Raw genomic sequence first — 27,119 nt, 5'->3', positions numbered from 1 at the left:
TGTGCCAATATACGAAGCTCAAGCTCAAAAGATAAATGTGTTTCACCCTGATTTTTCTAATAAAAAGCACACAGCCCACTGTATCTCAAAGATTTTTATAGAAACTCATGGATTCAGCATATTTCCTTTTTATTTATCACTGGCTCTCAAGGCATTCAGATTTAGATCTTAACATGTTTTGTACTAAATTCAGATTTAATTTTAAACAGGATTTTAAAAAATAATGCATCTGTAAGTTAAAAAAAAATGAATTTAAAATGTTAAGAGCTTGGAATTTAAGAAATAAAACAAAGAATAATTTTTAAATCAACCCTGACTGGAAACAGCTTGTCACCCACTGCAGGCCTCATGCCATGGAGAACCTAGGGCGGCCCTTGCTAGACCCCAGCCGTATGTAGAAGGTGTACATGCCCAGCAGGCACATGGAGGAGAGGAAGTACAGGCCGATGTCTAGGTGGGAGTAATGCAGTCCCAGCACATGGAACCACTCGCTTTTCCTCACACCATCATCTTCTTCTTCCTCCAGGACACCAATGATCTCCTTGGACTTAAGCCCTCGCCTCCTCAGGTGCTCCTGGGCAGCTGCATAGTCAACAGCCTGGCGACTGTTATCATCCGTCATCAGTAATGGTGCGGTGTCCCTCTTGCTTAGATGCTGCTTCTTCTTGGCTGCCAAGGCTGCAGCTTTTAGGGCTTGCCATTTCTGAGCGACCATCTTTCTTCCCACAACTGGATCCACCTGCTCTGTCCTCTTTTGTTCTCCTCCTTCCTCTTCCTCTCTTCTCTCTTTATCCTCCATCCCCACTATCCCATTGCCCTTGCCCTTCACTCCAGTTGTCTCCTCCACATCCCGGCTCTCCCTGGCCAACAGAAATGTCTCAGGTTTTGTGTAGGCAAAGTAGATGTTGACTGGTGAGTAGTGGCCCTTGAGGAAGTGCAGGACGGCTGCCTCATCCCATGCATGTTGCCCATTGATCTCTTTGTGGCAAGAGGGGCACATGTCTGGGGGAGGCCACTGCATCTTGGGGAATTTGGGGTCCTCTGTCAGGTCACCTGAACAAAACAGAGCAAACAAGAGTCAAGACACACTTCCACCAGGTTATGCAGCAGCAGCATGGCCCAGAGCATTTACATTCCTGGCAGGAGATAGGTAATCTCAGAGAGATGTCCCCTCTGCTGCTACAGCCAGGCTCCATCTACACCAAGCAGTGCAGGAAGTGTACCAGAGGCCCATCCAACCCCTACTTGGAAGTCACTCAGTTTCCCCCCTCCCCAGTCACCTGCAGCAGCAGCTTCTCACACGCCCTTTGCTACTGTGGGGTGTGAAGATGTGGGGGGAGATTGTAGCATTCAGCAATGCCAAGAACTAGGTCTCAACCCTGGAGCTGCCTTCTGTCCAGAGACCCTTCCCTGCCCCCACTGGCTGGGACAGGCACTGTCTCCTCACTTTAGGAAACAGCAAGGTTTCCTAAAGACTGAACAGGCTCCTCCCATTGCCCATCTCTACCAAAGTCTCTCTTTCATCCAATTATGTGGCCACACTGCTTTGATCACTAGGTGAAGGAATCTATGTGAATGCTGGGAGTAGGGCCTCCTACAGTGGTGAGAAGGGAGGCTGCAGTGGCAAGGAGGAAAACATTTGTTCATTTGTCCACGGGGCCAGGACACTTGTCCTTTCTTCCCCTGCAGCTGTCAGCAGTTTATATACTGATTTCTCCCTTGAGTGGACTTAACAGGTATGTGGCGGAAGGGATAAAAACAGTGCCTGTGTACCTGGGCAGGAGAAGCAGGAGATATTAAATAGAGCATTTAGAGAGCTGTCTTTTGATGAAAGAATTAACTAACAAAGCTATACCTTCCTACACTTCTTGCCTCTCCCCAGTTGTGGCCAATGCCAGCTATGTTACCTGCCAGCCTCGCGTTGACCCGGTTGTGCCTTGACCAAAGCCAGAGGATGGCCTCATCCAGGCTCTTCACTTGGTCCATGGATTCTGCTGCCATTTCTTCAAAGTGCTCCGAGCAGGTCTCACAGCCAAAAAAGTAATGGACATAGCCTCGCATAGCACCAAGGACCTCTAATGGACCTGGAGGAAACAAGACAACCCTGTCAGGGCAGCATGCAAAGCTGAGGATATTCTCCATCTCAGACAGATGCCACAACTGTGCACAGCACCCCCTCTATCACCCCAAACTTCCCTCCACTCCAAGATCCCCTTCATTTCTTCCTGGCTGCCTGCCAGCTCTCTGAGGCTAGGTAGGTCCAGAAAATTGCAAACATCCCCCAGAGCAGTCAGCATTGGGTACACTGCCCCATGTAAAGATCTGCATGAGGTACAGCCAGGGGCCAGTCAAAGAAGCAAGGCTTATCCTGCCATTTAGGACACATGCATCCTGGAGCAGCACAGGATCCTGGGCCTTGTTGGGCAATGGGGCCCTGATAGGCTGACAGCAATGCCAAAGTCTGACTGTGCAGTCAAAATGACATAGGTTCTGCTTAAGAAATGCCCTGGTGACTCTGAATTCAAGGAAAAGTCAGAAGACTTAGAGTTTAGACTGCAGAAAAGATGACTGAGGGGAATTTGATAACAGTTGTCTAATACCTCAAGGCAGCTCCTAAACAGGACAGTGACAAACTGTTTTCTGTGACTACAGGGGACAGGATAAGAAGCAATAACCTTACATTTGAAACTAGGGAGATTTACCTTGGATATTAGCAATAAGTTTCTAACTAGGGGCATGGTTCAGCCCTGGGACAGGTTACCTGAAAGAGGTTCTAAAATTTCTACCACGGGAAGTTTTTAAGTGCAAGCTAAATAACACTTGGATGAGATGTTTTAGACCAGGATGATCCTGCCTTCAGCAGGGGCTGGGACTAGATGACCTTCTGAGTCCCACTTCCAGGAATATTTTCCTACCGTTCTGTGACTGCTTATGTCACCCAGTTCTCCCACTGAACGTATAAGAGCTAGATATCATTTCAAGCTGTGGTCTTGTTCTCGTGTGATGTGGGGGGGTGGCTAAATGGAGATGTCAGTACTGCCTTTGGCCCATAAGAGAGAGTACCATGCAAAGCTTCCCAGTGATAAAGGCAAGGTACTGACATGCTGCACAAAGGAGACCAGTTTCCACCAGCTAGGCAGATGGGAACTCAGGGCTCCAACATACACCTAGAAGCAGCAGCAACAAAGCCCCTTACCTCACTGCTGTAAATGTTTCATGTCAAGGCAGGGAATCCAGCCAGGAATGAGGTGAAGACCTTGGAAAGAAGTGGGGCAGGATGGTCCTATTGTCTCGCAGTGCATCACGCTTCATGATGCATCTGGTCTAGGGCATTACAAGCACCCAGGATATAGGTAATGGATAGAAGATCTCTTCACCCACAGAGATTGTGCCTCTGCATGGCTGCAGCAGGAAAGGGTACCCATCCTGACAAGTGACTGCCATAATGCTGCTGCTACTGGCCTATCTGACCTAAGTTTTACACTCCAGGATTGTACAGCAAAAGTAAGAACCATCACTAAAGCCACTGTTATAATAAGTGCAGTAATATATAGTTGCTGAGATAGGTAGTACTAGGTGGAGGGAAGCAAGGGTTACTTCTATGCTTTCAGTAGTGGGAGAACTCCTTGTCCCCAGTCTCAAGCCTGCTCCAATACTAGGTTGGCTTCTGCAACTCTTCTGGTGGTCAGAGGCATGTTCCCCACTCCATTTTGGGCACATACAATAAGCCAGTTCAATGCTGTGCAGAATAAATAACATCCAGCCCTATATAAAAGTGACTGGGTTGACTTCTGTGGACAGTGATTTGAAATGTCAACTCTGTAACTTTAAATGTCAAACTTGTTGTTTGATAAGTTTGATTCTTTTATACATAAAGTTATAAAAAGGGGAACTGGGTTAACTGTAAGACAGAAAACAGGCATGAGGAAGATAATTGCTTTTTCCCCTGAGGTCAGAAATTAATTTGGGAACCTTGGGAATATGTCTGAAGTTGGTAACAGAACTAGAAGCTACCTGGCAGAAACAATGAAATAGGGTGCTGCTATATTAATTGCAAATAGGGTGCTGCTATATTCTGAAAAGTTATGGAGGGGTGCCTTGAGCCTAAAAATGTTGAGAACCATGTTTCTGGATTCAGCCAGACCTCCTGGATAGACTTTATTTTTTATGGACAACTCTGCTTCTCCTGGTAACCATCTCTCTTCTCTCTAGTCTCCTAACAATGTTAGAAGTTTTCTGATGCCCTTGCAGCATCAGGCAACTGTAAACTGCTTACAACAGGGTAGTTTCCACACCGCTTTCTGTACGGTCATATTGGCCGACGTAGCAAAACTGGATATAAACTAACAGCATGGTTATCTTGTACCTGCATTCTGCGCACTGTGCCATGATGCCTGCACTGTCAGCAGGTGGAAGAGGGTCCAGATGGAGCAGGAATATCCTCGGTAGCGAGGTTCACTGCCTTGGCAACCCACCCAGGTCACATCATTTGTCAGCACCGCTGGATTTGGAGGCTGATGGGGAAACAGACTGGGGTGAATTTACAGAAAACAACTCCAATGAAAAACTGAGGGAAGAAGGGAAGCCAAAGTAGAAAGTTGAACCCCAGTGAGGGGATTCAGACAACCAAATACACCCCATGTCCCTCCTTACAGTGCAGAAGGGAAACACTCTCTAAGTGTCTTACATCTTTTTTATTCTTCAAGGCTTTCTCCAAGGCTCTCTGGGAAACGTTTGGTTCCTTCACCTGCTTCAGCCAGTTGTCCAAAGAGTGCAAGAAATTCTTGACAAAGGGACGTCCAGGAAAGTACTACAGCAAAAACGGAGAGGAGGAAATACAGTGAGTGACAAGTTTCAACCCTGGTCATGCCTGAGGAACACAGATGCTGTGGAGACTCTTGGCTCTGGTTCCAGAAAGAGTCTGGAGAAGTTACAGCTTTGTGGGCAACGTAAAACAAATGATCATGTAGCAACACATGCCCTAGCTTTGCCATAAATGCTCTCTGTAAATGAGACACTGCTTGTAAGGAACTCAGCTATGACAGGCCCAGTCACTACCAGAATGGGAATGGTAAGAGAACGCTGGCTGTGGGGGAGCGCACAGCTACCCACGGCCCCAGCTGGTTATGAAGGACCCTTTTCACCAGGATCCAAGAGGCTAGTGTTGGGAAGTCTCTTCATCTGTATTCAGGGTGCTTCCCATATGAACAAATCAACCCTCAGGCCAAGAGCCAAGATCCAAATCTTGTTTGCAGCTCCAGATCATCTCCAAAGAACACAGAAAGCTACTTTGACAATAAGCCAACTAAAATCTGATTAGTATCTGCACTTTAAAACCACAAGCACTCTAGGGACTGGAGAAGTGAGTGACACACACATCACACAAGCAGAAAGAGAGGCCCACATCACAGAGGCAGACATACAGAGAGAGACAGGCAGTACTGAAGGACAAAAACAGCAGGTGAGCAAATAAAAAAAGAATGAACAAAACAAGAGACAAAAAGCATTTGGTTGTTACTCATCTGTCATACATAGGAACCTTGTTATACTGTACAATTCGTAAACACACAGGAAAGCAGATGTAATCACCCAAAACTAGGCGGGGTGGCCATTAATTGCTGATCCTGTCATTTCTGCTGAGAAATCCTGGTGGCACTGCTCCATCTAGTGGCCAAAGTTTGAAACACCATGGTTCAATCCCCAGCACCAGCTCTTTCCAGACTAGAAACAGGTTGACACCCAGCTCTCAATTTTTACAGTGCGAGAACAGCACAAATGGAGGCTGCAGTCAGCACTCCAGCCCTCAACAGCAGTCCAAGACCTGTGAACTTTGCTGGAAGAGGCGAGCATGCTTGGCAAGCTGGGTTCCTTGTGTTATTTCAGCACTGGATCCTCTGTTGCCTCTCTCTGAAGAGCTGTCCCTTAATCAAAACCCAGTATTGCTACAGCTGTTGGATGCCATCAAAGCATTTCCCAGTACAGACTGTTCCTGTAAGGTTGCAAAATAAGACCAAAAGCCATAGAACCACTTCACATCTCCTTAAGTATGTGAAGGAAAAGGCACTCTCCACTCTTCTAGGGGAAGATGGTGAAGTGGGATATTCATTTAAATAATTCCTCAGTGTTCAAGACACTGAGAGAATTACAGCCTTAACTAAGGCCTGGCAGTAAGCAGAGGAATTCAGCAGGTTCAGCACAGCTTTGCCAAGGCACCTCACCCTGACCTACATGAATCCCTGCTATCCTAGTCCTGCCCTCCTCACATAGCTGGTCAATCAAATTCCAACATATGGATAAGCAGCTATCAGTCATTCGTATGCCACAGGAAAGGAGACATTTCAAAGCTGCTGAGTCAAGGAATGGTGCCCTCTGCACTCTGATGGTATGGTTAGTTCAGGGCTTGAAGGCAGAGAACAGAGCAGCAAGTTGGGAGAAAACAAAACTTCAAGCTGAGGATGGAAAAAACAGCAGTGCCACCATTACTTCCCCTTGTAGCAGCTTGGCCCATGCTGAATCATTGCGCATAGGCACATAGGGTTTCAAAAAGGAGTAGCACATGTCAGAAGTGGATGGGGCTGGTCAGGTCACTTGCATAAGTCAGAGACTGGAAGTAGGGATTTTGTTGCCAGCTGAGTGCTTGATGCTATCCTGTTCCTGGTAACAGTTAAACAAAGACCTTATCCACATCCAGGGCTCAGATCCAGTGAGAGCCTGATGTTTACACACAGCCATACCTGTGAGTTTCCTGCAGCTTGGTTGGGCCACAGCTGCACTGGAAATGCATGGGAAGGACATTGTCAGGAACATATGCCAACCAGAATGTGGCATTTTCAAACAGTTTGACCCCTCTCATAGTGGCCTGCCACATTGTTAGGCACCAGTTGAAATGCACTTGGGATAAATCAGTTTGCAAGGAACAGCCTCATTAGCTGGGTAATTAATGCACCAGCTGGCCTTGCCTCTAACCTAACAGTGGGGCAGTCCAGGGATTTTCCTCTCTGTCATTGTGGCAAGACCCAACACCTGCTCTCAGGATAAGGGGACTGGAGAACTGTTCAGTCAACAGAAGCCTTGCCTGGTTGAAGTCTCCTTAGTGCTCACCTTGGTCAACACTGCCACGTAGTGCTTCAGGGCCTCCAGCTGCTCTCCCTCCAGGATGGAGAACTTGGCTGTCTCTACCCTCAGGGAGTGGTGCAGTGCAGATTCCAGGTCAGCCATGTAGAGCTTGGAGCTGAAGAGAAAAAAATGGAGCACTGACAGCCTGGTGGGTCTGTCCACACTGAGAAGGTAACTCCCTTCACGCTCCTCATGTTAGTCATGATGCAGCATCTTAATGAACTCAGGCTGCATAAGGGAAGAAATTTGGACAGATGGAAGAACAAGAGAAAGCATTTCTTACTTGTCAGCATGCTTCCAATGGGTTGTCTCTGTTGGGTGCTCTGCACCTGGCACCCTTGAAGGAGGAGGTGTTGTTATATTCTGGGCTTTTAATATTAGAGTTTTGTCATTAATACCAGATAGGCCCCTCAGAAAGGAGGTGTAGGAGGATCGTGCCTCCTCTTGCCTGTTAAAGAGGCAAAGACAAAATATGAGAGATGCCTTTGTCTCCTCTCCACCCTGATAGACCCCCAGCTGCCAGACACCGCCCCCCCACCGCGCCCAGGCACATGTGAGATATCACACCCTGAAACAAGAGGAGACTCCTTTCCAGGAGTGTATGAAAGGCCCTACCACACACATGCAGTATCCACCCTCTCCCCATGCATCTACCAGCCCCAGATACCCCCTCTCTACTCTACTTCCTGCAGCCTCCTCTCACCCTAGGTTTCCAAGAAGAGCATTTCTGCCTCTAGCATCAGAGAGAAAGTGCCAAGTGCTGCCTAAAGTTCCCTGGCAGGGATGTGCGAGGTGAGTAGGAAGCACTTTAAATGTTCTAGCCTCCTCCATCTACACCAGCAGTGCCACCCCACAGTGTACTTCAGGGAAGCAGGATGAAGATAGAAAAGTTCAAGGTGAGTTACTGTCTGCAGCCAGTTCCCCTAAAAGATGCACTTTCCTCTGCCTTTCATGCAATTCCTGATCAGCTCTGGAGAGGTCAGCTTTACCCCCTTCAAATCACCACCTTTCTGAACAAGGGGTGGTAAAACAGCTTTAAAAGATCTGACAGAAAGAGTGTTCTCTATCAAAGTCTACAGGTTGGAAAAGCAGCTTCCACAGAACCCTGCTGAATGTCATTATGCAGGCAGTATCCAAGCATCCTAAAAGCTACCCACAAGGGCTGGGATTCACACTTCCTGCCCAAGCACAGGCAGCCTGTCCAACATCAGTCCTAACCACAACTGCCAGGATTCAAACCCTCAGTCTCTGGGTACAGCACAGGTAAAGCTTTAACAAGCTAACAACAGAGGTGGCCTGTTTGCAACCTGGGAATTAGCAGGGAAGCACTCACACAGAGATGCGAGAGAAGGAGCCGTTGTTGACAAGCAAGTAGGCGGAAGGGAAGGTGGTCACGTTGTACTCCTTTACCAGCTCCTCCTCATTGCTCAAGACTCTCCTGACAGCAATGTTTGTGTACTGCTGCATGTCCAGGGTCACCTGCAATGCCAGACGCTCCCAGGTCAGGCTACCCAAGGCACAGAACATCCCAGGAACTAGATCCATCACAGAAGTTTTCCTCTGTAGGCAAAGCTGACCCCAGGGAGTTCAGTGGGAAGCCCATGACTCCTCCAGGCCAGCAGGACAATTCAGTTCCAGTATAACCCTTCACATCCTCCAGGCAGTGCCCAAACATTACCTGGCCCTCCCAATAGTCCCAAGAGGTAAAAAAAACATTAACTGTCATTGGAACCACACAGGGGGTAAGGGACTGGCCCAAACTGGGTGAAGAGATGAGTTTGAGACCCATCAATTTCTGGCTCTTGAGCCCAAGGCTCATTCATCTTTGGAAAACTACTTGGGGCTCATATTCTTCCCTCTGCAGCAAATGGTATGTGATATCTATGGAAACTAGAAGGGGCATAAAGAAGGGTTCCAGACTAATATTATGCCTCAATGTCAATTAAACTCTGCAGAGATGCAGGGTATGGAAGGAGAACTTGCTTCTCTGGTCATACTACTTGGCAGAAACCTCTTTGGGAAAATAACTGCCCTCTCTCTTTCTATGTGCTAACAACAACAAGCACAGGCATGTGTGGGTGGGGGGGGGCGCTCACCACAACTGCAGGGGCTAGAGCAACATAATGTTACAAGAAAACATCACCTCTCTGCCCACAAAGGAGTTGTTCTTCTCAAAGATAAGGGCCAGGTACGCAACTTTGTTTTTCTGAAAGAATCCACGAACCTCCTCTGTGCTATAAGGGAAAGCAAGACAACAGGATGGGTTGTAACAAAGACAAGAACATTCCCTCCACGTAACCACTGGAAAAGTGGCAACAAGTGCATAAAGAACAAATAAGCAGCACCACATGGGGCATAACTCTTCAAGTTGGGAAATGGCTACATTATACAGAATCTGCAGAATCATGGGGTTGAAAGGAACCTTAAGGGTCACCTGGTACAGTCCTGCAGATGAGTTGAAGTGCCTGTGGAAGGAACAAGAGGCAGGAAAGCTTTGGGGCAATTCTCTCTTTATCCATAACACTTCCTGACTACTCACACACACCTTTCTTTTCTGATAAGTTCCTTTTTTTCATTTCTTACAGGATTCCCATGTACTCCTAATACCATGTTTTCTGGAATGCAACACACCCTGGAATAAGACAGACAACTTGTTTTTCAAAGTCAGAATGAAGAAATAAAGAGCTGTGTTTGTAATAAGTCACTGAGTAGCAGCAGCTCAGGAGTCCAGCCTCACTCACTATTCTGTTTCCTGTGGAATATGTGCAATTTCTTCTTTTTGTCCCCCATAGCAGAAGCTTGAGCAACAGAAAGTGCTGTTGCTGTACTTCCTTGCTTATAATGCACACCCCAAGTTCCAATGTAGGGGGAAAAAAGAGGCGTCTTGTATTTAAAGAAAATAACATATTTTTGAGGTGGTTCCTTTATCCACTTTGGTCAGGAGCCCTTCCCCACAACTGTTTTCCCCATTACTTGGGATACAAGATCTAGATAGTTTGTGCATCTTTGACTTGCAGGAATTCCAGGTTTCATCCACATTCAAATCTCTGGGCTCCATATGTCAGCTGACTTCACATAGTTCTCTTTTATTTCTGAAGGGAAAACTTTGATAAACAAGTACTTTAGTACTGAACAATTTTTGTTTATCCTTTCATTTCTTTTTAATGATGACTGACAGTGCCTGGCCATTTAATCCTACTGCTTATTTTCTCTGATCAGAACTTTTGAAATCAAAACCTTAGTTATACACCTAGTTTTGTTTATTAAGTGTCCAGAAAACCTCAGAAAGAAAGCCTGGGAAAGGCATCCAGTCCAGTCCCACAGGAATTCAGTTAGAAATGATAAACATGAGTGCTTCTAAAGTGAGCACCTGATTACTGTCATTATCAATGTGTGGAAGAACCTAGATTTGGAGCCAAGAAACATAGCAGAGTATCCATGACAGAACTGCTACTAAAAGCCTTGTTAAGGATGACTCTGCTCCTTTCCTGATCTCTCACTCCACAAGACACCAGTGCTCCCCCTGCCCTTAGAAAGATCTCATCTCTGAGCCCAATTGCATGCTACTATATCTCTTTCTCTCACAAACATGCACACATGCTAATTACAATTGGTACCAGTGTTGTTCCATTACCCTCCAGTTACCTGGCTGGCTTCAATGGGGGATAAACATCCTGGTACTTCTCTAGGTGGGTGATTATGCCCTGTCTCAAGTCCTGAGGGCTGGAATCAACATCTGTAGAGGGAACGAAATACACAGAGCTTAACCCCACAGCAATCTTCACAAGCAGCCAAGGGTGGTATCTGCTGGCTAGTAAGTGACACAACCTGTCCCAGCTCCAGCTCTCATCCGTACTGGGTCCCTCCTGTCTTGCTGCCACATCAAATTTGTCTTGCAGAAGAGGGATCAAAGAGCTACTGGGCCTTACTGGGCACCTCCCCAGTCCATATGGCAGTCTCTGAAGCCCAATGGTTAAAGGCGCAGGGCAGAGATGCACCTCTTTTGTCAGGTTCAAGTTTCACTGACACCCCACAGGATTTTCCCTTTCAGAGGCAAGGGGTTGTCCTAGAGCTCCCTCCCACTAGTAGTGCCCCATCTGCCCAAGTCAGGGGCACTGCTCTCCCAGCCCGACCCAGCTCCAGAACTCAGCAAGCATGGGGGCTGGCTGCAAACTGAAAGGAAACAACTCTGCCAGGAGAATTCTGACCGGGGCTTCAGTCAAAGGGTTAAAGGGCAACTGAATACTCACGAGAGATCTTCTTTCCATCCTCTGGGCTTCTGCAAAAGGCCTCAAAAAACTGAAAAGAAACAAGAGACAATGAGTTAGTGTGAGTACCTTGACAGCACTTTAAACCTAGAGCACAGGGATAAACAGAACAGTCCAGCCCACAGAGCCTGGGAGTGGAGTTCAGAGACCTGTGCCCTACAGCTAGCTCTACCACTGATCAGCTGAGAGACTTGGGCCAAGGTTACCAATCTGCAAGGAGAAGGGGAATCGCTTTAAGATCAAGGGATGACGAAAGTGGTGTGGAAGGTACAGTCCATTAATTTCTAAATTGAACATAGTGTGAATGGAAGTTGTAGATTTGTACAAGGTCTGTGCAGCTTCTAGGAGCATACAGATCAATTGTGCAACCAATACAATGCAAATACAACAAAACTCCCACAAGCAAACTCATTCAGCGTTTCAAGTGGCCTTTTAGCCAAGGCTTTGGTGAACAAACTGATCTTTGCACCCTAGAGGGCAAACACCAGCTGAGGCTTGACAGATTAAGTGAGGGGGAGGGAAGTAGAGGAAGTAGAGTCACCTGTCAGACTTCCCAGAACTAGCCCTCAGAGGTCCTGTCTTGCGATACCCAACAAGTCAAGGTTAGTGGACCTGGACTGTAGGAACAGGGTGCCAGAGGCAGCCCCCTCACAAAACAAGAGAGCATCACAGAGAAAGCTCCATGTACTTCATTACCTCAGGGCCATGCTACCTCCAGAATCTGAGCGTGCAGGTTTTGAGAACAGGTTTCTAGCTTTGCACTTTTAAACAAAGCCTTTTAACTGCCCCTGTTTCAGTTTGCACCAATTTAACAATTGCCTCAGTCTGCAGGGAGTCTGAAACAATTGAACTGAGTGGCATCAGCTAACCTGATCTTTTTGTAAGATCCTCTGTCTGAAACCTGACCAGTATAATATTATAGGCCAAGAGGCAATCAGCACATTCTTACACTCCCTCCAGAAGTGGTGGAATCACTTACCCTGGAAATCTTCAAGAGGAAACTGGACAGTCACCTCACTGGGATCACCTAACCCCAGCTGTCTTTCCTGCCTACTGCAGGGGGGCTGGACCCAATGATCTTGCAAGTTCCCTTCCAGCCCCTGACAATCTATGAATCTATGAGGTACCTGAGTTAGGATAGCTCACTGCACCACCACCTAGTCCTCTCTCCTCCAGCAGCAGCAATCCAAGCAAATGCTTATCAGACTGAGGGCTCTTGATCATCACCAGCACTCCAGCTCATACTCACTAATTCCCCACCTTTCCCTCCACATAACTAACCTCCTCTTTGCTTGTGTCCAGAAAAAGTGATTTCCATGGGAGTCTGGGGGGTTACCGATTTACAATCACTCCTTCTTGGCCACCAGCTCCATGAGGGACATTTCCTAACCAAAGCTAGTGCAAGGTGGAGACAGAATGGGTATGCATCAGCGTGCAAGGTACTATCCTTAAGCAGCTGGGACTGGTGCTTGCAGTTACCAGGAAGGGAGAGTTCCTTGTGGATCTTCTACCCTTGTTGCAGCCACAACACAAATACAACGACTCATTTAGGGAATCACTAGTGTGGGCACCACTTCCACCAGATTTTGACCAGTCAGAAGTTGGTGCATACAAGGTAAAGAAAAAAGGAATCAGAGAATTCCATGCCTCTCCACCACCTCTGCTAGCACATAAAGGCTGATAAGCAAAACCCACAGGATTTATTTTTGTGGGGAAATGAGCAGAATATTAAAACATTAACCAAATTGCTGACATTTTTTTTCCAACAGCACTCACCATTTTCTGTAGGCAAAAACCAGTCAAGTTAATATTCAGATTTTTTATAGTGCCCTAGAGATTCTGAGTGATGTTCAAAAACCCAATAACTATCAGAAGATAACATACCATTCAGATTCCCAAAATAGATGAAGACGTAAGTTTTGTTTTCAGGGACAAAAAACAAGTGAGTTTTCAGAGAGATTCCTGAGCTACTTTACCATAAAATCCTACTGGAGACAACTTGCAGCAGTTCTTGCTGCTGTGTAGCTAGGTAACATTAGCTGTTAGTGAACAGTAGGGTCCTGACTTTGCCTGGCTACGTTACAGATGCCTTGTCTTCACTAAGCTTCTAGTGCAGAAAAATTACAATTACCTCACTTAAAAGCAAAACATACATTTCTTTTTAGATATGAAGACATAGCCAGAGATTTAACTGTACATCCTGCTAACTATCTATTAATTACTTTGACTTAACAAAAAGCCAGAGAATAGGACAGAAAGTGAATAATGAAAAGAAATTTAAAAAATCTTCCCTGCTTTACATAATCTGAAGGGTCACAAAAATGTGATGATTCTCACCAAGAAGGATTTTCATTGACCCTTTCTCTTTGAAGGAGTTCTTGGAAACAGTCCTGGCCTTGGGTCAGAGAATGTTTGTGGCAGACACATTTTAAATAGACAGACACTGTATTTCCCTTTGCACCAGATCAGAGGGCACTGCACCATCCCCTCACCCAGAACTAATAGTCCTTAAACATCCACTTTCATCTGGGAAGGAGCACAGGCAGTGCAAGAGCCACACTGGGCCATTGAGAAGAGAGTGATGGAGACTTTGCTGGCTTTGTCCCCCAGACTCTAAATCTTGGAGAGCACTACCTATGGAGACTCCCAAAGGGAACACACAAAAGGAACAGCAGCAAACCTCCAACAAAGACTCCTGTAACGTGCTTGGCATCCTGTGTGTCCCTGTGCCACTTTGTAAACAATAATTCATTGTGATGGTTTCTTGTCCCCCTCCTTCTCCTGTCTAAACTTCAAAGCAATTCCAAATTCTGGGGATTGACCACCTGTTAAGAAGACATCTCTGAAGGTTTGGCTGACGCCTTATACAAGCCAAACTTCAATCCAACATAAGCAAATATTTAAAGTATATTTATTTACATAATTAGCTTCTGGGTATGGGACCAAGGGGAAGAATTAGAAGTAACAGCCAACAACAGCAGAGCCATCAGACATCCTCCGAATAGCTTGCAGGTGGCAAAAAAATTTATCTCGGTGGCTCTGTGGCACAAAGACTCAGTAGCATAACCAGAGGGGGGAGAAGGGAACCAGACCCAGACGTCAACTTTGGGGAGAACAAAAATAGCAGCCCCCATGCTAAGGGCCCAACCATCACCCCTGTCCACTGCTGCTACCCAGGAAACAATAAAAAAGGGAAGCCAGGTCACCTGTGGTCATCCCCACAGTCCTTGTGACAAGACCTGAAGTATTTTTTCCAGCATTCTTGAACAATTCTTGCATGCAGCTATGCCCTCCCTACCTTAATCCCTGACAAGGCTGCGTATGTACATTGGATTCTTTACTTCCTACTCTGGAGTGCAAGAAAGAGGTGCTGCATGGTTTTAAACAGCTGCTGTGTATCACTCCATAAGGGGCTGCACTTAACAGATGGGGATGTGGGGCAATTCCTAGGTCATTTGGAAAGCCCTTGGGGAGCACAGGGGTGTTACCCACATAGATGCAAGACCCTCACTCATCAGAGCAGACAGGCCACAAAAATGGCTCTCTTAGCCTGAAGGGGTACACTAAAACACAGGGTGCTCAGCTAACAGGCACTCTCAAGAGGCCTCTCTCCTAGGAAATGAGCTGGACATCAGTGCTACTGGAGGGTCTCCATGGCAGTAGGCCACACATAGATGTCATATATTTCATAGATATTAGAGCTGGAAGGGACCTCGGAAGAGCATCGAGTCGAGCCCCCTGCCCCAGGGGCAGGAAGTCAGCTGTGGTCATAGGATCCCAGCAAGATAAGCATCCAAATTTCTCTTGAAGGCGTTCAGTGTAGGTGCATGAACCACCTCTGGTGGCAGGCTATTCCAGACCTTGGGGGCTCGGACAGTGAAGAAATTCTTCCTTATGTTTAGCCTGAAACGGTCTTGCTGGAGTTTATAACTGTTCGACCTTGTCATCCCTTGGGGCGCGCTGGTGAACAATCGTTCCCCCAGATCCTGGTGAACACCCCTGATAAACTTATAGGTGGCCATCAGATCACCCCCGAGCCTCTGCTTTTCCAGGCTAAAGAGTCCCATAGCTCTCAGCCTGTCATCGTAAGGTCTGTTTTCCTGACCTCTGATCATGTGCGTGACTCTTCTCTGGACTCTCTCAAGCTTCTCCACATCCTTTTTGAATTGAGGAGCCCAAAACTGGATGCAGTACTCCAGCTGTGGCCTTACCAAGGCCAAGTACAATGGGAGAATGTTGTCCTGGGATTTGCTTGAGAAGCATCTATGGATGCAAGCCAGCGTTTTGCTCGCTTTACTAGCTGCAGCATCACATTGACGGCTTATGTTCATCTTGTGGTCAATCATGACCCCCAAGTCCCTTTCATCCGTAGTGCTAGCCAGTGTAGCACTGCCGAGCCTATAACGATGCTTCAGTTTTTTTCCTCCCAAGGTGGAGAACCTTGCATTTTTCAGTGTTAAACACAATCAGGTTCTCATCTGCCCATTTCTTGAGCCTGTCAAGGTCAACCTGGATCGCCCTCCTGCCCTCAGGTGTGGATGCTTTACCCCAGAGTTTGGTATCATCAGCAAACTTGACCAGTCCACTTCTAACACCAAGGTCCACATCATTAATGAAGATGTTGAACAATATTGATTCAAGGACAGAGCCTTGGGAGACCCCACTGGTCACAGGGCACCATGGCAATTGACTTCTGTCAACCACCACCCTCTGGGTCCAACCACAGAGCCAATTCCCCAGCCAGCAGATCATGGTGGACCCAAGGCTGCAGTTGGACAGTTTTGCCAAGAGGTGATCATGGGATACCAGATCGAAGGCTTTTCTGAAGTCAAGATATATGACGTCAATCTCCTCTCCCTTGTCCAGGTGATAGGTCACTTGATCATAGAAGGAGATAAGATTGGTCAAGCAAGACCTACCCACAACAAACCTGAGCTGGCTATCCCTCAGGACATCTGTGACAGTTGCTCCCTGAGCCACAAGGCCAGAGGATTACATAGCCCATAGCAGCTTCCCAGGGACAAGCTAATCTTGTTTCCCCTCGCAAGCTCTTTAAGGGACAATTCATATGTAGAGAATTCTTCCTCCCTGCCTTGTTCCCCATAGCCAGAGAACCACCCTATATACTAAACATTTTTTGCTATTGAATCATCAGGATAAACAGGTTGGTGGATGTCTGAATTGGCCTGTGGCCAATTACTGTTATTCAGCCCCTCTCCAAACAAAGTCAAAATACCATGCAATATGCAGACTGGGGACCAGACCCATTGATGAACTGATCAAGAGACTCTTGGATATCATATCAAACAGGCCACAGCCCTGATACCAGGTGAATGAGACAGGCTCTACTTTCCTCCCACCCCATCCCAGCCCCTGTAAACTTACCTTCAAAGTTGGGTACCTAGTTATTCTAAAGTCCCTACACACTTCCTTATTGGACTCATCAGCACAGTTGACGGCACCAAGTATCACTGCTGGTCTCCATTCTAGAAGGACAGACAAAATGACAGACATGGTTAAGAGAGCTAAATTACCTCTGCATTCAGTACAATTCCAGGAGCACCTGTTAAAGGTGCTAACTCCAGCCTCAGCAAGAGACCCAGCAGGTACAAAACGGGGAAGGAACACAGCATATGAGGGGAGTCAGGGATTCCAGAGGCAGCTTTTACTACAGGGCAGTCAGAAGTGTGCTGATTAAATTACAGACTTTCTCTCAGCTACTCCCATCATAACCTCACCCAGCAAAAGAGTCCCTGAAGAAGTTCCCAGCTGCTCCAGCCCATGATCTTTGCCACAAATTGCTGTATGAAATGCAAGAATAGAGCTAAACCTGAGGGTGTCTACTGTCCAGCACTTACCGTTGCATCTGCAGAACTACAAGGTACCCACTGGCACACTAGGGCAGCTTCTACTTCTAGCTAAGAAAGATATTATGTGAGCAGAGAGAGTTAGACTGGTGGGGGCACAAGGCAGAGGCTAAGTCATGGGCCCGTCCCTCCTCTCACGTATGTTATGACTTGTACTAACTTAGCCTAGTGGGATCCACATAGTCAGGGACCACAAGGTAGAGCCCTGCTTACTCACTTCTAAAACTGGTTCTATATGCAGTGAAAGTAGTGCGAGTGTCCATTTCCCAGACAGACCTCACTGGCTGGTCCTACAGAGGCCTATGGCATAACAGGTACATCCCCCCTCAATCTCTGTCCTTTTCAAACAACTCAGTGCTGACACTTGGATCCTGCACTTCCATGGTCAAGACCTGAACTCTAGGAACAGCACCTGCCTGCTGTGTTTCTAACACACCATACAGAGAAGTCATGTTAGCCACAACTAAACATAAAGCTGCCTCTAGAGTAAAGGATGGCAGCTGTTTAACCACGTAGAGCAGATACTCTGCAGTAGATGAGCACAGCAAGTGAAGAAAAGCATTCTACATGAATCAAATCACTCAATACAGCACCAGCAGATTTTAGTGACAAGGGGAATGCAGTGCTCCAAGCTGGAATGTGGTCCCTTTGGATCATGCAGGTGGCCATGGGACCCTTCCATGCTCCTGTCAAGGCAGGAACTCAGTCTTACTGACCTGACCTCAGCCTGCTCCTTCAACAGCATCATGCCCAAGCTCCATACCCCAGCCATGTTTGACAACTGGTGCAGGAAGAACACCACATACAGAAACAGAAGGAGTATTTAGCATTTGCCTTGAAGGGCTCCTCTCCAAGTTGTGCATGGGTTGGCAGTGCCCACAAGTCCACTACTTGAGGGATCAATGAGCAGCATATGCTAGTACTCAGATCCCGTTTCCAATGTAGCACTGAACACAAGCCCCTTTCAGTGAGGTTGGAGGATAACACTGAGTAGCTCATGGTACTCTCACCATCTCCCCTACTGTTCACAAAGCAAATACCCACAGTCCAGCCCCAGCATCCCCCCTCCACAGCCTGAAGATGCAGGGATCACAGCACCACTGCCCGGCTCTTGCTTTCCATCCTCTCAAACTGCCGTAGTGTGAGTCTGTGCAGCCAGGATGAGTGCTGTGAACTCCTAGATCTCAACTGCAGGCTCTGAAGGAGGAAGGGAGGGAGGGCAGAACCCTTCTGTTGAGGCAACAGCCTCTTCCATGCCAGCATGAGGAGGACTGTGTCCTCCCAGCCCCTCACAGGGACAGGCTGAGCTGAGTCATGGGGAACAGGAGAGATCTGTACTAGTGCCAAGGGCAGAGTTGGGGAGGAAGTCAATTCAGAGCTGCTAATCCCTCCTTCATAAACACTGGTTCTCAATGTCCTTGTGCCCAAAAGCTGATGAATCCAGAACATTTGATTCCCATTCTCCCTTCCCCCCACGCAAGAGATTGGAGGGAGGGAGCTCAGCCAGCACATGAACTGCAGAGCTTGGGCTCTGGCTCCAGGGTGCAATGTTGTAAGTCAGGTGTGTGACTGCTACTCCATAACATACAAGGGGCTGAGGCCTTATCAACAGTAGTGGTCATCATGAGATATATTGGGCATGGAGACCCACCCCCCTCAGGCCAGAGAGAACCAATCAGCTCATTCTAGCCAGTTGATTCCCAGGGCCAGAGAGCAGAAACAGAACACAGAACTGTGGAAAGCAGCCAAGAGTTTGCTGGAAATAGCAGCAGTGGGCAGGAAAGTGGAGCACAGTGAAATCCATTAGCTTGTCTTCCAGCCTCCTCCCATGGCTGTGTGACTTAGAACAGTTAATATAGAAAAACTCTTGGAAAAGCCAAAATGTTACTGGTCAGCCAAGCACACTACTATAACCACTGGGCAGATGTTAGCACAGCTCTCACTGTATAGCTATATATAAATGCCATCAGTAACAGGTCTCAGAGAGAGGGAAGCATTAGCCATCAGCATACAAGGGATCTGCATTCAAGGGAAACACCAGCTCCTTCATATATCCCAGCGTTTACGAATCACTGCTTCTGGCACAGAATCCAAAAGACTGTTTGTGAGAGAGTGCTTATGCTAAGCAAGGCCTAGCCTTAGAAACAATCCACTAAAACTCCCAGAATGCTTCAAGGAGGTTGAGGAGTCAGCAATTGACATTCTGGTAATCACTTTCCGACCCTTAGATGAAAATGCTGAACTTCTGACCTTTGAACAATGATAAAAGTAGCAGACATGCCGCTTACATTGTTAAGAATAGGAAACTGCATGGCTAAACCGCAATGACGAGAAAACAACCGCATATTATGTCAGTTTTGACATTTTAACCCTGCAAAAACCAGCAAAACATATAGATGAATAATGTATTTAGGTTATAGAAAATTAGCATAAGAAATATAAAGGTCATTAAGAATTAACATAAGAAGCGTAATGATTATAATACAAAGCGTATCACCTGATATTATAATATAGATAAGTTAACTAAATAACCAATAGAAGTAAGAATTAGAAATGCATATGTATAAGTGTTATCATATATAACTAATAGTAAAGTTATGTTAGATGCCTCACTTCCACCATGGGGACAATTTTGTATCTTTTGCCTAAAAAAAAGATAAGGGACTCCTTTTAAATGAGCTGTTGACCAGTTCTGAGACTACTGAATCAGGCAGCCGCACCTAGCCTCCGGGGTAGAGAGCAAGGGCTTGATTTGGGAACCTCGTGAACCAACAGACCTCCTTTAGTTTATGACTTTGTGAAACAATAAAAGTTTTAAATTGAACAGGTCTGAGCCTGTGCTTAATTCAGTCCTATATAATTCAGCATCGAGCTCACGCACTGTTCTGTGCTTTTATTGCAGGGGCAGAAACAATACAGCCCACAGGCCAGATCTGGCCCACCAAGCTATTATATTCAGCCCATGGGGCCCCTCTAACATTTAGACAATTATTACCAGATGAGACACTGGTAGCAGGAAGTGCCAGCTACAGCACCAAGCAGCTCAGGCTCTGGTTGAGACCAACCTCAAACCCAACCCAACCTGCCTAGCCCCGTCCTGTCCCACCATCCCCCCAACCCCCAGAAGCTTCTGAAGACCAGAAGCTTGTGCCTAGCAGAGCCTCCTGCCCTGGTAACCCTGTGACTGTTCCTCAGCCCTCCCTCCATCCGAGAGTGCAAATTCAGGTAAGAATGAGCAGGGGGAGGGGTTCGTGAGACTCTAGCATGTGCCACTCCCAGCTAGAGTGCCAGGAGCACCACATGGAGGCACAGAGCTAGACCAGCCGGATGACGTGGGACTTTGTGCAGCTCCTGAAACTCTAGCACACCACTGACCCAGGCTGGCTCTGCCACACTGTGTGGGTTCCAGCCATGTAGCTGGAATCATGTTCTGCTAGGATGGGATGGGCAACCTCCACACCTCCCACCATACCCTCAACACACACCCACACCCTCCCACCCCATCAAAACCCCACACTCACCTTACATACTCCCAATTCTCCCACGATACCCCCAACACACTCCCGCACCCCACCATAACCTCACGCCCTACCACAGCCCCCACAGGCTCCCACCCCATCAAAACCCCACTCACCCCACACACTCCCAATCCTCCCACCATGCCCCCAAACACACACAGACCCTCCCACAGCCTCCATACACTCCCACCCCACAACCATACCCACATCCTCTCACGCAACCCCACCCCAACCACATTATCCACACTGTTCCCCCACCTACCATACCCACCCACCCCCAACCACACAGCCCCCACATACACCTCCTTACCCCTGACACACAATACACGAGAGTAGACTGTATTTTAGCTATTATGCAATCCCCTCTAGATACACTACACAAATACACACAAATCAGGACAAAAATATTTTTGAAATAAAATTAAAATAAGTTATAGTAGATGTTTGATTTTTTTTTTAAGTATATAATTGGTTTTCTTCCCCTCAGTTTCAAGCTGGCAACACTCCCAAAGGATTGCTTCCAGAGCAAGGGGAAGGATATCTGATGGCAAAGGTCAGGGGCAAAACTTCCAGTCCCAAGATGGTAACCAGGGGGCAGGGCACCTGTCAAGGGGCGAGTCTACCCTTGCAGCCCTCAACAGCTCACCAAAACTTGTTAAGTTGCCCTCCAGCCGAAATAATTGCCCATGGCAGTTTTATGGCATGAGAGATCCATGGGGCATGCTCCAGGCATACATGTGCCCAGGAGAGTGGAGCATGAACATTAGCTTGGAAGGTTTTATATCCAGGCAGCTACAGAAACACTGTTCCAGAAAGAGTGTTCCTTTCTCTCCTTTGCCGAGAAGAGTGAAATATCCTTCTTCCCAGTATAAATGAAGGAAACTACCTCATATACTTCATTTCAGAGCTCCAAAGACCCATGCTTAATTCTCATCTGGCTGACAGGGAACTCAATTTACTTCTGGGGCTTTGAGTTGGTCAAGACTACTGCAGTAGCTGTTAACCTATTCAAAATGAAGGGTGGGGTGGTTGGGGCCAGAGCTCATGCATGGAACTACTGTGGAGAAAAGGAACCAACACAGGAGTTCAAGGGACCCTCAGAAGCAGGGCTCTACTGCTTGGAGCATTCACATCCTTCCCTCTACCCTTTCTCTGCAGAATCCATAAGACATAACATGTCAGATCAGGCCATGGAGTCCACTGGCACCATCTCATTCAAAAGGAGATGCCAGAGCCCCCTACAAGCCAGCATGATGCACCACATTGGTACTGGACACTGGCCCAGAGTCAAGCACTCCCTGCAAAAATAAGTCAATCAGAAGGGTGCTTTCCTGCCTCTCATTGGACATAGCCTTTAGTAGGATCACAAAGGGAAAGCAGTGCTAGCCAGGACTGAGTTCTGTGCAAACCAATGCTGTGCAAGCTGCCAGTCCAGTCCTGCAACACTCAGCATCCTGCTATTTCAGTCCTGATCTCTCAGACAACTCTGCCAACGTCACTCCACTCTGACCCACAGCAGCCCTGCTATTCCAGTTATTCCAGGGTTGGGTTCCTGCCTCAGCTTCACCAATGCCTTGGTCCTGACCTGCAGCACTTTATCCTGGTGTCCCCCACCCTGGATGCAGGCTTCCCAAAGCTCTCGCATTCTGACCAGAGCTCATGGTAAGAGACATGGCAAGATCTTTAAGTAAGCAGAGATAGAAAACAATGGCAGTGTTGAGAGGGGACGCATTAGATAGGATACAGGACAAGTATGTAAAGCAATGGCAAACAGAGAGAGCAGCCCCCCCCTCCTATCAGAGCAGATCCACAAATATGAGGCAATCAAGGAAAGTGACAGGCAGCAATTTAGCACTGATCAAAGGATCACAACCAAGGGTAAAACATGACACCATTGACCTATGGAAGCCAAGAGTTTATCAGGATTCAGGACACGAAGGACATTTATATGGACAAGAACTTCCAGTTGTGCTAGACAGAAAGGAATTACAATGGCTATAAACCCACACACTTTAGGAAACAAGCCAACCACCACCTAATGGGCCTGGAAATCAAGGTCCTTTACGGACAGGCTGTTCTACAATAGCGATTCTGTCTTCTTTTTCCATGGCAGCCAGTAATGGTCCAAGTCAGAGAAAAGAAGTGGGGCTGAATGGGCCACTGCTTTTTACTCTCCTGAGTTAAGTTTGGTAATCATGGCCTACACAGGGATTATGAGGCGGTAACTCCTCTCTCTCATGAGTATAGAGGGGAATTTCTAAGGCAGAGGTGTCAAAGTTATGGCTTGCAGACCAGATTCAACCACAGAGCTGTGTCATCTGGACCATGGTATCACCTGTCTCAATTTAGCACACACAACCTGTCTGGTGTAATATGCACGGGGCACAGGGCTAGGCTAGATCAGGTCCACAGACCAGTCCCATGTGCTGAATCCAGTGTGCAGGGTTGGTCCAGCACAGGTACCACATGCATCATGTTCCCCAGACCAGCCTCCCATGTTGCATGTAGTGTGTGCCCTGCACCAGCCACATACACAGACCTAGTTGCCTGCCTACTGATCAGTCCCAGGTTCTACCCCCTCCTCTTAATCAGGCCCAAGGGGCATGCGCCTGGATCTGCACAGCTTAATTTATTCAAAGGGCCAACACACCCTGACCCCCCAGCAAGATTTCAGTTAGGGGCTCTCCAAGTCTTGCAAGAAAGTGAGGATTAATCCCACTGACCGGCTGTGAAAGAGCCAGGTGGCACAAACTTTCCACAAAACATCATCTCTTGGCACAAGAACGCCAGGCAGTTTGGGCAGGCTTCACTCCTCATTGCCCCATAAGGTTCCTCCTTAAAGATCGGCCTTTGCCCAGTCAGATTCATGGAGCTTTTCCAACACTTTAATTTACGGGCTTCTAGAGCAGGAGTGGGCAAAATGAGGGCTCCAGAGGGCAGCCAGACTCCATTTCCCAGAAGCCCCTGCCCACCAGGTTGGAGCCGGTTTCCATGGAGACCCCAGCAGCAGCCAGCTATGATAGGTGGGGCTGGGGTTCCCATGGAGATCAGCCTCAGCAGTGCTGGCAGGGTGGGGAGCTGCTTGGGGGCTGAGCTGGGATCTTGCAGGGGTGACAGCGTGGTCTGGAGCCAGAGCAGACCTGCGACCTGCAGCCTACATGCTCCAAGCAGAAACATGCAGGGTGTTTGTGGCTCTGCCCCGGCTCTGGACCATGCTGTCACTGCTGCAAGATCCCAGTTCAGCCCTGGAGCAGCTCCTCACCCTGCCACGCACCCTGCCAGTGCTTCAGGGGCTGCTCTCCATGGAAACCCTGGCCCCAGCTATCACCTTGTGGCTGCTGCTGGGGTCTCCATGGAAACCAGCCACAGCCTCGTGGGCAGGGGCTGCTGGGAAATGGAGTCCACTGCAGGCAAGATTTGGCCATCAGGCTGGACTTTATCTGCCCCTGTTCTAGAGCCATCAGAGAAGCAGAGACCAGATTTCCTCTAATGCCCTGCAGTATACACAGACTTTTAGGCCAGAATACAAAAGAGGAGGGGAAAAAGCAAATCCTGTCTGTGCTGTCATACAGAAACTGCAAGGGGTCTGGACTTGCTTGCACCCTCCTGTTCAGGCAACACTAGTGCACCCACATGTATGCCAAAAGCTAGACCAAGAGCTCACTGCAGCCTGCTTATTTGAACTGTATTGCAATAGGACCTAACAGACCCTCGCAGGCAACTGCACCAAGCCCTGAGCTAGAGTTTGGGAGAGCTGTGCCAGGCCCTCACAGCACCCACCTCTATGCAGGGAAATCACAGGGACAGTATTCATGTAAGAACTGGTGTCACTAAAGGGACAGATCCCCCTTCACACCAAGAGCAGGGTGTATTTTTTTCATGGGGCAGGAAACCATGGATTCTTAAGTGGAGACTCTCCAGCAGAGGCTCTCTATGTCCTTTTTTGTTGAGCACCAAGCTACCATCTGTGCAGGGCATGTGGGAGCACAAACACTTCACAGCCACAATGTCAAGCCCAGGCATTAGAGCCAACACAAGTTAAAACAAGTAGTACAGCAACTGTCAGCATGCAGTTCCACTCCCTGCTACCCACATGGGTCACCAGTTCCAGTCAGTCATGACCATTGTTAAGCATTTTCCCAGGGGAACAACCAGGGATCTGCTGTCAGCAACTCCTGCCCAGCTCAGTGCACAGGTTCAGCATATGCAGATTGGTTCTCTCTGGCCTGCGGGGGGTGGGTGTCTGTGCCCAATATGTTGACCACTGCAATATGTCCAGCAATGGAATAACAACCACACCCCACTACACAACTACATACAACTACCATCCTCACACCTCCCTGGTCATAAACTCCCATGTAAGGCATGGCTAAACCTGAATCGACTGTGATCAGGCTATGGCGCCTTCAACAAAATGAAACAAAATGAGCCTTACAAACTCACCATCATGTCCCTGTGGCAAAGGAGTTCAGACAGCCCAGCATATATCAACCAACTGACTGCCCTCTATATGGTCCACCAGAGGGAGCAAACAAGTCTGAAAGATTGCAGTGATATTGATGGATCTACTCTTAAATGGTTGAGGGAGTTGACTTTCTGAAGTCAACAGGAGAAGAAGAATGTTGACCACAACCACTACTGTTGGTAAGGCCCTAGCCCCTTGTATATTATAAAGTAGCCATCACACACCTGATTTATAACATTGCACCCGTAGCCAAAGCCGGAGCCCTGCAACTCATGGGCTGGCTGAGCTCCCTCCTTGGCAGTAAGCCTGGACTGGACAGCATTAACTCTCTGCCTGGCCCTCCTCTTCTTCCAGAAGCTAGTAACCTCTCTGTGTGGTAGAGGGATCCACACACCAGAGGACCACCCCGACTTGTGCCAATGTCCTTCTGGTAGGTTCTCCCTAGTGCTCCCTCTGTCAGACCAGGAGTGGGAAGCAAAATCCATTCCTACTTCTGAGGCAGCTTGGGAATTCCCAGATTGGGACAGAAAGCAAAATGTTATTCAATGACCAGGCTGGGTCTGATAATGGGCCACTCCATTACTGGCCACCACCCTCCAGAAGGATGAGTAAGGGAAGGGCTGAGGCACAGCACACTCCAGGGCAGGGTGATTGACAATGGATCCCCAGAGATGCAGAACAGCTAAAATCCCGCATGTTTTTCAGCTGGGATCATTACTAGCCACCGTCTGTCCTAAGCTACACAGCGTGGCACCGTGCATTTCCAAGCAACTACCACTTTCCACTTCAAGGGGGGGGGTAGTTTATTTAGCTCTAGGTACCTACAGTTAGGCAATCAATTAGGCTGTTAAACACTTAAGGATCCCTTGGGCTGAAGAGGCCTCTGACATGTAAGGCCGTGGCTCTCACAGGTGGCACATGAAGCCTTAACGCTGGGGCTCCATGTTCACACAGGAGGCCCTTTCTGGAAGCCGTCTGGGGCCAGGCAATGTCTCCTGCCCCGGCCCAGGGGACAGGCCCAACCTTGACCTACAAAGGCCAAAGCTGCAGCCGTGACCTTCCAACACGGGCAGCCCTTGGTGGGAGGCCAACGCTTTCCTCGGAGAGACCTGCTGGGGCCCATCTGAGCCCGGGCTCTACGAGATGCCCCAACGTCCGCCCGAGCCTGCGCTACCGGGCTCTGCTGACACAACTCCCGCTTCAAACTCCTCCGCCGGGGCGAGACCAGCCCTCCTGCCGGCGGCCGGGCGGGGAGAGCCGCGGCGGGAAGGGCCCGAGGGGGCCGGGGCCGGGGCCGGGGCCGGACACTCACCCAGGACGTCTGCGGCCAGCGCCCGCCACGTGGGGGCGAAGCGCTTGCAGTGGCCGCACCAGGAGGCGTAGAACTCCACCGCCCAGGCGCTGCTGGAGTTGAGCACGCTCCGCTCCAGCGTGGCCGCCCCCAGCAGCACCAGCGGGTCCGCCGCCGAGTACAGGCCGGCCTCGGGCTGGGGCCGCGCCCCGCGCGGGGCGACCGCCAGCGCCAGCACCAGCACCAGGAGCCGCGCCATGCTCCGCGCCCGCCGCCGAGTGCCGCTCGCTCCGGGCCCGGCCGGCGGGGAGGAGCCGCGGGGGAGCGCCCGCCCCGCCCCGCCCCGGGCCCGGCGCTTTGTGTCCGGCCGCCGAGGCCCGGCCTGGGTCCGCGCTCGGCCCCGGGCCCAGCACAGCCCGGCCCCTGCCTCGGCGGCGCCCCTGGTGCCGGGCGGGGCGAGGGGGAAGCGAGGGCTCCGCCGGCCTGGGCCCGAGGTCTGAGGAGCCCCCAGGCCGCCCGCTCCCCGGCTCCCTCCCCGCTGGGAGGCCCCAGGCCCGCCGCCGCTCCCAGCCCCGTCCCGCGGCACGGCCGGCC

At 48.8% G+C, this 27,119-nt stretch overlaps 1 protein-coding gene across 1 annotated transcript; it reads right to left on the bottom strand.

Moving 5' to 3' along the window:
- Positions 1–79: 79 nt before the first annotated feature.
- On the bottom strand, positions 80–27,025 carry LOC149864086 (sulfhydryl oxidase 1-like). Its single transcript, XM_090048793.1, has 12 exons — positions 26,547–27,025; positions 16,770–16,870; positions 11,367–11,415; positions 10,762–10,852; positions 9,260–9,350; positions 8,450–8,595; positions 7,400–7,564; positions 7,102–7,231; positions 4,688–4,810; positions 4,367–4,514; positions 1,908–2,084; positions 80–1,053 (listed from the first exon to the last, which is right to left on the bottom strand). Exons 1-12 carry the CDS (start codon positions 26,782–26,784, stop codon positions 347–349), a joined length of 2,166 nt encoding a protein of 721 aa, XP_089904919.1. The 5' UTR covers positions 26,785–27,025; the 3' UTR covers positions 80–346.
- Between the last annotated feature and the right edge of the window lie 94 nt (positions 27,026–27,119).

The sequence above is a fragment of the Crocodylus siamensis genome, chromosome 5, assembly GCF_052110815.1.
Source record: "Crocodylus siamensis isolate JL-2025a chromosome 5, ASM5211081v1, whole genome shotgun sequence".
In the NCBI taxonomy this organism is placed as follows: Eukaryota; Metazoa; Chordata; order Crocodylia; family Crocodylidae; genus Crocodylus; species Crocodylus siamensis.
The sequence above is the reverse complement of the archived record's forward strand: the minus strand, read 5'-3'. Positions and strand labels throughout refer to the sequence as shown.

What these genes read in the sequence shown, in the direction of transcription:
- LOC149864086 (XM_090048793.1), bottom strand. Translation starts at nt 26,784, where the DNA reads ATGGCGCGGCTCCTGGTGCTGGTGCTGGCGCTGGCGGTCGCCCCGCGC. An exon ending in CTAGGTACCCAACTTTGAAG is followed by an intron (nt 11,416 to 16,769) that starts GTAAGTTTACAG and finishes GTTTCTTTTCAG; the next exon opens with TTTTTTGAGGCCTTTTGCAG. An exon ending in GGTCAACGCGAGGCTGGCAG is followed by an intron (nt 1,054 to 1,907) that starts GTAACATAGCTG and finishes TGTTTTGTTCAG; the next exon opens with GTGACCTGACAGAGGACCCC.